Below are 11,423 nucleotides of genomic sequence, written 5' to 3'. Positions count from 1 at the left end.
TAGTATATGCTCACTGCTATGACAATATAATCTCAAACAATGGGCTGAAGGCTGAAGCACAATTTTAGAGATTACTTCAAACAACTATGGAGACGATCTTTCAGAGATTTGAGCCACTGGCTCAAAATTGGCCTGACAACAATCACCATATGTTTTTCCAATGCAAGTTTAACAATTCTCATGATCTATTATCTTCCGGGCGAAATTTTATGACTTAGACACATAATTGCACACGTAAACTAACATGGAACATCATTGATATTCAGATAGCCCTTTCTTTTTTTCTTTTTTTTTTCTTTTTAATAATTTTTTTTCATGCAGTGTAGAGGTAAAACTTATGAAGCGGGAAGAAGACGGATGATATTTAGATAGCCGTTTCAAAGAACGATTGGTAAGCATCTATTTGGCTACGGTACAAAATGGACTTTGATTCTGCAGCTTTCCCATGCATTCCAGATGAACTACGCAATACCTTGAAAGTTGAAACCACCTGTGTTTTATCCGAGTAAACGCCCATGGGCACCTTCACCTTATTGACTGCATGGCGGACACAATAAATGAACAAAGAAAAAAAGAGACTTCAAGGCAGTAACCATGCCAGGAAAGCAATCAGGCAAGGAACGTGCTGCCCCTTATCCATATTATGAAGTATTAATATCTAGGTAATGCATCCCGAAATGAACTGCTATTTGGCCTAAAGCAGAAATGGAGCAGTCATCAGTCTGCAACCACTTGTGTATGCATGCATAAGAGAATTTAACACAAATTTGAATCAGTCAACAAGCCTGAATGGCCATAGTGCTCGCTGTTTGCAATGTTCTCTAACAGAAACATGAGCAGCCAATTGATTGACTTGTACGCCAAGTCAAAAAATATTAGATCTATCAGATCAATAATTACAGCACAACCTTCGATGGAGCTCAAAAGCAACAAATGCACCCATTAGGGTTTAAATCTCTTCAGCAAACAGAAGTTGAGTTTACGGTCTGAGGACTAGAGAAATTTACAAAGTTAGATCCAGCCCGTCAAACCATATCTGTCAGCAAGATTGTACATTACCAGCTGATCCCAGGCATGGCCAAAAAGATGCTCTCCTCCTATGGCAAAGGTAAGAGCCCACGAAGTGAGAAGAACAGTGAACACCACGAACCCAATGGCTGATCCAACAACATCTGCAATAGAAAAGATATGTTCAAAACATAAAATAACAACAGACAAAGATACCAGGGATGAAAGAATATACGTAGAGCTTAATCGGGCTCTTGAATAAACAGGGAAAAAAATTGATTTGAATTGTTTCTGCACAACATTAGACAACCTACATGCACAATTTCATCAAAATCCCAAAATACCCCTTTTGAAACACGAATATAGTGTCTTATTATATCCAGATTCTTTGGAAGGAAGATTTCCTCCCTGGTCTATTTGAGATGTTTGATTGAGCTGAAAGCAGGTAAGACCCATGATCCCAGGGAATCAAAATAAAGGCTGTGATCCTAAGAGGACAATGATAAAGAATGGACAGCTTGTGAACCCTATTACCAAACCAAAAATTTGGGAATTTAGGGGATACTGCAACATATTCCTTCTAAGTATCTTTCTTTCTAAACAGCATGTTGAGAAATTATCGAACAGAAACAAAGAGATGCTCCCTCGTGAAGTTTAAAGCTAGTTGGAAACACAGTATGAGCAGATGCATTGATGTCCGAAGCATCATATGGTAGATATAGAGGTTGTTTCTCCAACGCTTCAACCTCCTTCAGAGTCCATAGATTGGAAGGTCGAATGGGTTACCATTTCCAACCACCTTGCAAAATATTTCAAACCACTTGTTCTGCTTCAACATTTCAGATAATGCTAAATCTAATAGACACTTGACTAAAAGGAAATACAAAATCTTTTCAATAACTCTTGCTTGTTCACTCCAAAATGTTGAAGATGTTGCTCACAGCCTTGATGTTAGATTACTGAGCTCAACTGCATTTATTTCTCTAATCATTATCTGTCTTGTAAAAACTAACAATTGTAGAATTATTTAGAATCTTTTCTCTACCTGGGCTAGATTTAAGTAGATGCTCTAAAATCAAATGAAAATGACTTGACAACTTAGCCGGGACAACTTGCAGAAGTTACTAAACATGTAAATGGAAAAGAATAAAATGGAAGGAATGACAATTTGAGCAGGCAAAGTCAGGAAACAAGACTGAGGGCCAACATAAAATTCTTTCTGGCAGCTCAATCAAGAGGATGGGCAGAAGATAGAGGTCATTAACAAGTTTCTTGCTTTTGAACAGAATATTCAGATTCTAATATTGCAATCAAAGAAGCTGCTTTAAAAATGAGCACATAACTTAAAGCCTCATAGATTGGGATATCAAAGAATTATCAGAAGCAATTCTGAACCATTTTTCTTCCATGTAAAACTTCCTATCTCAACCATCCCATTGGAGTAGGAAAAATAGGTTATTTAACCAGAGTACTATTTTAATATTTGATCTGTTCATAAAAGAGAATAAGCATGACGAGATTATGGCATAGAACTCAGAAATGACATAGAAACACAAAGAACTATATCACTAAAAGTTAATAGAGAAAAAGAAAAGGACTAAGAAAAATAATGCAAGCATAAATTTGAGGTTTCAATTTTCAATCCACTTGCACCAGCAAGAGCTCTGCAAACCACTACATGGATCTCATTTACAAACATTAAAACTATATAACCAAATCATTTAAAAAAAAAAAAAAACACTAACTGTATCCCAGTTCATGTTAAATTCTATTTCACCAAAATACAAAACTGATTCAACTGATCAAGCCCAATTCCTGTGATTTAGCCAAAAAAAGGAACCTAAATTAACACATCATACATCCCCAACCAGACTCTCCACCAATATGATTAGTTATGTGCTTCAAATCTCTGTTCTCATTTATGAGAATCTTATGCTGCTGGTTAACTAACTTTCATGAGTATGTCCTTTGTTTACTTATGGTTGCCTCTGCTTACAAACATGACTTAAAGCTCATAGAAACTAGTGATAAATGAAAAGAATTTGATTTGAAACCTGTAGCAGAGTATTGGAGTTCTCTAAATGGTAATACCAAAAGTAAATGCATTTGCTGAAAGCGTGAAATCTTTTCACGATAGACCATGTAGCTAAAAACTTAAGCTAACTTGCTCTTCACAGCTTCTTCAGTCTGATAATTGTATAAACCAAAGATACATAAAGAATCACGCACCTTCATCAAACTACTCAAGAAACAAACACGGCATTCTTCTTCACGAATATCCAGATTTAGAGCTGTCAATTCCAATTTTGTATCTTTTCAAAACTAAATCAATTGTTATTATTTAAGAACCTCAACCAATTTATCATATCTCTTACATCCACAAACGAAGCTCAACTCTTTGCTAGTCATTTCAAATTCCCAAATTCCAATGCAGCTTTATTCCTTCTCAAAAAGCAAGACCATTCAGAACAATTAATCAAAGATAAGAACCTCAATAATTGAAAATATAGGATAAATTCCAAATACAAACAAAATAAACTCTAAGTGAAACCACCACCTGCACTAAAAGTTCGAAAATCCCACTTCCCTTATTGGATATCACAACCAATATATTTTGTGCTTATTTTTGTTGGCAGAGGTCAAACATCTGACAAATTTTACCTACTAAACACCAAAATCTAAGCAAACGTGCTCCTAGGAAATCGGTATTCTGTGTGCTTGGATAAGTCTCCACTTCCCACAGTAATCCTAAATAATTGCAGTCATATAAGTGATCATACTAGAAAAGTATATAAGTGCTCGTGCTGGACAATTATATCCTGCAATCAAGGCCTAATCACTCCACTGTTTCGAGGTTTCATTTTACAAAAACAGGTTTTGAAGCAGTTCAGCAGCATCAAGTTCTTAAAAAAATGATCTCGGTCAACACACCATCTAGTGATATAAATTGATTTACATTGAAGTTTAAATCCGCCACTTGACACGCAAAAGCCCTGACAGAGGGCATAATTAAGGTTGTTTATAATCAAATGGCATTTCTGCTGATGTTTGCAAACACACATACTCTTCAGTGTACTGGTAGCAAATAGCAGTACATTTTGTACAGAAATCAGCACAAATGCCCTTCACGATAAATATACAGAAATTGTACCCTCTTTATAAATTAGGGCCACAAGTGTGCCGTTTTCCCTAATTTAGAAAAGAATAAAGTCTCGCTCTATCTACAATCACAACTGAGAATCAACAAGAGAGGAATTAGATGTCCTACATTCTAATCACCTGCCTCCTCCCTGCTTCTTAAATCCCACCCCTCCCATGCTGGGAAAAAATTAGCAAACAAAAAAAAAAAACCAACTAGAGCCTCAAATATAATCAACTGAAGGCCTATGTCCCAGCAAGCTAAGCAATGATTACTACAACCCAGATACAGATGTTACTTACAGATATAAAACTACAGAAATATCACAATCAGACGAATCAACTTCATTAAAATCACATAAAAATTCAATCTATTATGCTTCAAAAGAGAGTGGGCAAAAAAGAATGAAGGAACTTACAGTAACGAAGCTGTGGGTGACTATGTGAGGTGGGTTTTCTGAGAACAGGCCAAAAGTAGAAGCAATTGACAGCCCAAAGCCATGGCAGCAATAGAAATCCGAATTTGAAGAATTTACGAGCTTGCCCTATTGATTCTTCTTGTGATAACCCCAGTGGTCCATCAATAGTTGGCCATTCAACGTTTCTTCTTCTACCTCTTGATAATGGTGAGATTGAAGAAGTAGCATTACCTTGGTTTCCGGCAACGGTGTCGTCGCCGCCGGCGGTGAGGGCGACAACGGCGTGATCGGGATTGGACGGTGCGTCTGCACTTGACCTCTCCATTGGTTATGAAATAAGTCCTGAAAAGCAAAAACAGAGAGTGGGGATTTTAGCAAGTATTTTGGGAATGGTTAATTGCATTTTACCCCCTTGATTAACATCCAGTTTCACTTTACACCCAACTAAAGATTTGAATTGTAATAATAACCAGTCTCCTTTTGACGATGTGAAATGCAGGCAAATGACCAATGTTTTGGACTAATTCCTATTATGGCAAAACTAAAACATAGACAATGATCGAGCTTTCTTTGTTGCCTATTTAGTTCTTCATATTTTCTTTCAAGACATTTTGATCCTTAAAAAAGCTAATCTGTTTAAATTTTCTATCGTCCTTTCAAGAATTAAGTTGTAATCACAGAAATGCTTAAAATGTTTGAATATGATCACTGAATTCAGGCCAAAGAATTTTCTGATACTTGGCATATGTGCTTGAAACTAGGATCAATTAAACTATGGTCTAAGTTGGTTACAGAATTCTCGAAAAAAAAAATTCTTTGGAGGAGGTGAGAAGTTTTTCTCAATGGACTTGGAACGAGTGACACAAATGTTAGATGATGGGTCAGCTTTTTCTCAATGAGCCCTGATCCTGTGTCTTTTTCTATTGTTCTGGAATCCCAGGCAACCAGCTCGGCTCCATCAATTTCTTGTTCTTAATTTTTTTTTTTAGAACGATAGCATTACTATAACTTATTCTAGTCTAGTTTAGGAGGAGGGAAAATCTAACAGACGGAGAATCTTGTCGGAGACAGCCACTTCAATTAAGTGGCAAAGAGGAAGGTAAGGGTCGCCTTGATCCACTCGAGTTCCCATGTGCCATGCAAAAGTGTATTGGTGCCTAGACAAAATTGTCAGAGTTGACGACCTAAGATTGCCCATAAGTCAGACATGTATGTACTAGAAAAGAGCAAGAACACCTTAAGTACTGCAGATTTCATAGGCATTTTATGCATTTTACATGTAATTGCTAGGCTCTTTGGAGATTGTTTTACAAGAAGATGAAAGATAGTAAGATCAAGTCAAAAAAAGTAGATGAAAATGTCTACAGAATTCTTCCATCTCTAACTCATGCAACAAGAGTGGTGGTTGCTGTAGGAGTGGATAAGGGGCCTAAAGTTGACACAGTTGGAAGTTAGATTGGATCTTAAACAAGCACTGCTGGTTGATATTTGTGAAAATGGTAGCAAATTGTTGGAACCCAATTGGAGAGCAGCCCAAGGATTAGAATCGGAGATAATACTATGTTTACTTCTCAAAACATAATACTCGCAATAAATACAACCAACCTTTGTGTACAAGGCAAGAATGAAGAGGCTACTGGTCGGTGATCAGGGCTGTATTCGAGTATAATGCTTTAGGAAATATTAATCAACATGACTAACAGAATGACTAAAATGGCATAAAAATAACTAAATAATTTGAAAACTACAATACAGAATATCCAGAAGGTCACGGAGTCTACTACATTGAACCGTAGACCTTTTTGAAGCCAGTCAAGTGTTTGTTACTATCCGGACTTGGGGTCTTACACGTTCCAATTTAAATCAATTGTCTAGATCTAACATCGTCGGGTATAAACTCGTACAATTTCAATGTAATCGTAATTTTTATACAGACTCAAATTTTACACTAAAGTTATGCCGGTTTACACCAAATGTTGTAAAAATTAACAACAATTCAACTTTTGAGGCATCAAATCCGTCATTACCCACTTTTTTTTTTTGGGGTCAACTCTGAATATGGGCTCTTCAAAACTCGTGCATGCTGCTTTGTTAGAGTCTATTGCATTTGGTATGGTTCCATCACTGTGTAAGACCCAAAAGTGGGCATGCCTCCCACAAATTTGCCACAATACGTGGCTGGTCTTAGTTGATCATCTCCCTTTACCCCTTCCCCTAGATTAGGCTAGATTAGGTTATAGGACATCTATCGTTACAGGAAAAAAAAAAGAATAAAGCTTGCGGGCAAAAATTGCTTGCTTCAAAATGTTTTTTCGGGGGGATCGATTACCCTAGCCTCTTGTGTAATGTCAAAATCTCTATCAATAAAATGAATAGAGCTTACAAAAAAAAAAATTGGGCAAGTGGCATTGGCCATTTTGACCAAATTGGGCACTTCCACCTATTCTGAATTTTTGTAGTGTTAAAAAAATGAAATAAAAAAGAAAAACACAGGAAAGAGACCCATTGGCTCTCCAATCAATCTCTTTTCTCTCCTAAACCCGTCCCCTGTCTCCCAGCCTTGCTCAATTCACAGTTCCGGCATGAAGTGAATCCCAGCACCTGCAGTACCTTTTTTCCCCCCCTTAAATATCAAAAACAAGGAAAGAAAAGGTACAAACTTGTCCAAATGTTCACAATTCAAAGCCCAGAATCTTTAATGAAACTTCCCTTGTGGGTAGAACACTGCCAAGTGAATTGATGCATTTGCAGAAAGAGAAAGACAAGGAAATTGAAACAGGTAACCAAAAAAAAAAGGGAGGTCTGAGGAGAGAAGAAGCGAAAGAAACGAAACATGGGAGGTAGAAAACAAAATAAAATGCTTGCAACATAAAAACTACTATAAAAGTAATCCAGACAGATGGATTGGTTACAAAATTGCATGCATTTGATCAAGAATATATTTGTTTGATGTAAGCAGCTTGTCTAGCTTCAATAAAACCCCTTATGGTGGAAGGATCACCGTGCATTACAACGTGCCCCTCTTCCATATAAACAGCTCCCTCTGCATACTCGAGTTCTTCCAAACGATGGGTTACCCATAAAGCTGTAATTCCTTCTGAACTAGCCAAGGTGCTTTTAACAGCTTTTATCACCCCAACCTAGAAAAAGTTACCAAATAATCTTGTTCAGAGAGCAGTGTAATTTTTGAAAAACTTCTAAAGATAAAGAATTTGGAAAGAAGGTTTTCTATATGGTATGTTTTTGGAATAGAGAACAGAAAAGTTTTTATCTCATGGCTGTCCAATAGAACCATATTTCTCAATGACACCTATCTAAGGGGTCTAGGCTTGGCCATTGCATTACGACACATCTTGCAATATCTTTTTAATTTTGTCTTTCTAGTATTTCCAGTCTTTTGCAATTTCTACACCTCAGACAATAGTTACTATCCAATATTCCTAATCAATGCCTCTATTATTCTCCTTGGTCAAAGGATAGTAACTCTGATGTGCTCATTGTAATGCTATTTACCTTCAATTCTCTTGTTTCTCATGCTTTTCGCTGAAAGCCAAAATTTACTATGAATGTCTGTCAAGTACAATCTTATACATAACTAGCTTCCTCCCAATTCACTCCTGAACAGTTCTATAATTCAATTTCCCTCTCAACTTCTCTATTTTTTTCTGCAACCTAAATAAGAAATATTCTGTAATTTCTACAAAGAAAATAGATTCAACAAGAAAGTTTTGTTTCTTTCATTTTAACCATAGAAACAGTTTAACCTTATAATTTATTTCAAGCAAACCATATCAGAGCCATGTACAAAAGGGATGATTTTTGGTCTTCATGGAAAGGCCAAACAGACAAGAAGTATCTCTTTGTCCCTTCACCCAGACCTCATTCAGTTTATGTTTCTGTACATAGGAAGCATCTTCTGTATCTTAGTGGCGGTACATATATTAACTTAGATAGTAGGTCCAGAAGATGCAATGTACCTGATCGGTATCATCCAGAAATGTAGTTAACTCATCAAGTAACAATACTTTACATTTCTCTGCCAAAGCTCCAGCAATAGCAACTCTTTGTTTCTGACCACCACTAAGAGTTTGAACTGGTCTCTAAGAAGTACAAAAGAAATGCAACATCTCTTAAGAGCTGCTGCAGATTGGATACATATACATGGTTATTTACAATAAAGACATCTCCACGACTTACTTGCAAGTATTCATACATGCCAACAGCGTCCAATGCCTTTTCAACTCTGGATGTAATCTCATCATGGGTTAAGTTAAATCTACTTAGACCAAATGCCACATCATCTTTGACAGTAGGCATCACCACCTGCAAGCAAAGTAGATTTTGTTCTTTGACAATTTGAAATGTATCTTGTACTTGTCCTTTTTCCTTTTTTGTCAAATCACGTTACAAATTATTCAGTATCTATCAAAGCATCAAATTCTAATAGCGGGTAACAAGAAATATATTCATCTAGGAAATTAGTACTCATAGCTTTGTCGAAAAGAAACTGTATGTAATACCCATGCTGAAGAACAGACAGCAAATAAAGAAGAAAAATCAGATGCTCCAAAATCCTGTCAAAGAGTCCTCCTTCATTCAGCAAGGAGTTACCATTACCATGAAGCAATGATGCACAAACCAGCTACTTCAACAGAGACAATTTATTTAGTCAAAGATATTATCACAAAAGAAATTATTCATTGCATTCTATATATCAGTTCAAGAACCAAACAAGCCAAGTCATGTTGTTTAAACATTCAGAGGTTGAATGTGATGCCAGTCAGAGAATGTCTATTATTTGTCTGTGAAGAGGCTAGCCACTTTGTAACGCTAGGAGACACTGAACTACAAGTCAAAAGACTCAAAACTATTGTTAACCCAAAAACAAATGACATTAATCTTATTATCCAAAAAATTAATCTATCTATCCAAAGACTTAGAGTGATAATGCATTTAGTTTCACGTGAAAGGCCATCAAGCATTCATCATGTTTACTTCAACTTTAACCAAACTAGACATACTACTCCTACATCATTAGCTATCTATACTCGTAAACTCTTCCTATTGGATGGTAAAGGATGGCTCACAGAAGAAAAGGAAAACTCATTTGCATGGCAGATGATGTTCCAATGTAGTATAAATACATATCCTCATTGAACAACATCATCGATATCACATAAGCACCAACTTTAGGGTATCCAAACATCATGAATATCCTATAAGCTCATTGCTAAGGGACTGCAGAAGGACTTCCAATAGTAGTAGCTAGTTGGTAAATAGGAGACATATTTCAGGACCAACACCTTGAGAATGAGGACTCTCAAGCACAGTATTCACAAGAACTGATGAGCAAAACTTACATTACCAAACATTAATATGAAATAGTTTTTTAGTGAACTCAAGACTGATTTTCGCAAGCCAAACCAATCCAGAGAAGCACAAACACAACTAATTTTTGTCTTTCTTGGTACACCTAACGTCAACCACATTGGTAAAAGCCACAGCAAATTCATCCCCAAACCTAAACTATGAACCAAGACCAAGCAATAATTTCAATTTTTCTCAATTTCACAGTATATCCAATCCCACATGCTTCGATGAAAATAATACAGCAGCAGACTATAAAAAGCAAAATGTGAATGGCTCATGACACCCTGACCATTCTCCCTCACTCGATTGATTAATCATCACTTCCACCATGCAGCCTAATTTAAAACCTGGAGTTCATCAAGCTGCAAACATTTTAGTCCAAGATAAAGAAAACAAAATCATTTCTTTCCCTAGGCAAAGATTATTACATAATGTGAAAAACGTCAACATGCTATTCCTCAATCAATCCTTCAACAGCAACCAAATTTTAACTTTGAACAAAATTTCCAAAACAGAAAAGAAGGACAAACTACAAAACAAAAAACCAGAACTTCATCGACTCACCTGATGGTCAGGATTCTGAAACACAAAACCCCTAGGCTTTTTCACACGCAAGAACCCTTCACTTGGAGTCAACAAACCAGCCAAAATCTGCAACTTTAACAACTCAAAACCCAAATAACAAAAATAAAAGAGTACAAATTTTTTGTCTGACAGTTAGTAAGTACTTTCAAGAGGGTAGATTTTCCAGAGCCATTAGGACCAAGAAGCATCCAAAGCTGCCCGGAAGGAATGCTAAGGGAGCAATCTTTAAGAATTGGTTTCGACTTCCCCTGCTTTGTGGTGACTGAATAGCTCAAGCTCTGACATTCAATGGCCAAATTCTCGACCAGCCCACAACTTCTGCAGAAATTCCAGACACCAGAATCAACTATCAACAGAAATCTTCCTGGAGCTTTTTGGGGTTTAAGGGAAAGTGGGGAGAAGAGCTTACCTGGAGGGGTGAGAATGGGGGATTGGAAGCAAGGGGAGTTGGAAGGCAGAGGAACCAGTAATGGAGGATAGATTCATTTGGGCTCATTGCCGGAGAATTTACAAGAAAAGCATATTCCATTTTTCATATATAATCTGTATAAATTCATTTAAGAAAAGCATATTCCATTTTTCATATATAATCTGTATAAATTCATTTGGCCTTCCAACTCCCTACTCTATTTTTTTTAATATGCATACTAGTAGAATTTTGAATTTTTTTAAATTATTAAATATACCTTCATGCTTTTTAAATTTAAAATGCAACAAGTTCCTCCATTAATATGGGAATTTGATTTGAAGTTTATTCATGAAAGGTAAATAAAGATGAAATATCATAAGCCCTAGTACAAGTAAAAAATTAAATTACAATTTTACCCTTCAATTAAAGAGCATCCACAATGCTATTACATCTTGTGGAGTGTAATCCACATATCACGTCAGCATTCCACTTTC

At 36.4% G+C, this 11,423-nt stretch overlaps 2 protein-coding genes across 2 annotated transcripts; both read right to left on the bottom strand.

Moving 5' to 3' along the window:
• Positions 1-695: 695 nt before the first annotated feature.
• LOC113778053 (probable gamma-secretase subunit PEN-2) lies at positions 696-4,891 on the bottom strand. The gene is made up of 2 exons (XM_027323307.1): positions 4,566-4,891; positions 696-1,172 (listed from the first exon to the last, which is right to left on the bottom strand). The coding sequence occupies exons 1-2, from the start codon at positions 4,888-4,890 to the stop codon at positions 1,012-1,014; spliced, it is 486 nt and encodes a 161-aa protein (XP_027179108.1). The 5' UTR covers position 4,891; the 3' UTR covers positions 696-1,011.
• Positions 4,892-7,234: 2,343 nt separating this feature from the next.
• LOC113777900 (ABC transporter I family member 10) lies at positions 7,235-11,061 on the bottom strand. The gene is made up of 6 exons (XM_027323130.1): positions 10,930-11,061; positions 10,664-10,838; positions 10,500-10,586; positions 8,763-8,888; positions 8,543-8,665; positions 7,235-7,705 (listed from the first exon to the last, which is right to left on the bottom strand). Exons 1-6 carry the CDS (start codon positions 11,004-11,006, stop codon positions 7,496-7,498), a joined length of 798 nt encoding a protein of 265 aa, XP_027178931.1. The 5' UTR covers positions 11,007-11,061; the 3' UTR covers positions 7,235-7,495.
• Positions 11,062-11,423: the final 362 nt, after the last annotated feature.

The sequence above is a fragment of the Coffea eugenioides genome, chromosome 7 (genome assembly GCF_003713205.1).
Source record: "Coffea eugenioides isolate CCC68of chromosome 7, Ceug_1.0, whole genome shotgun sequence".
In the NCBI taxonomy this organism is placed as follows: domain Eukaryota; kingdom Viridiplantae; phylum Streptophyta; class Magnoliopsida; order Gentianales; family Rubiaceae; genus Coffea; species Coffea eugenioides.
The sequence above is the reverse complement of the archived record's forward strand: the minus strand, read 5'-3'. Positions and strand labels throughout refer to the sequence as shown.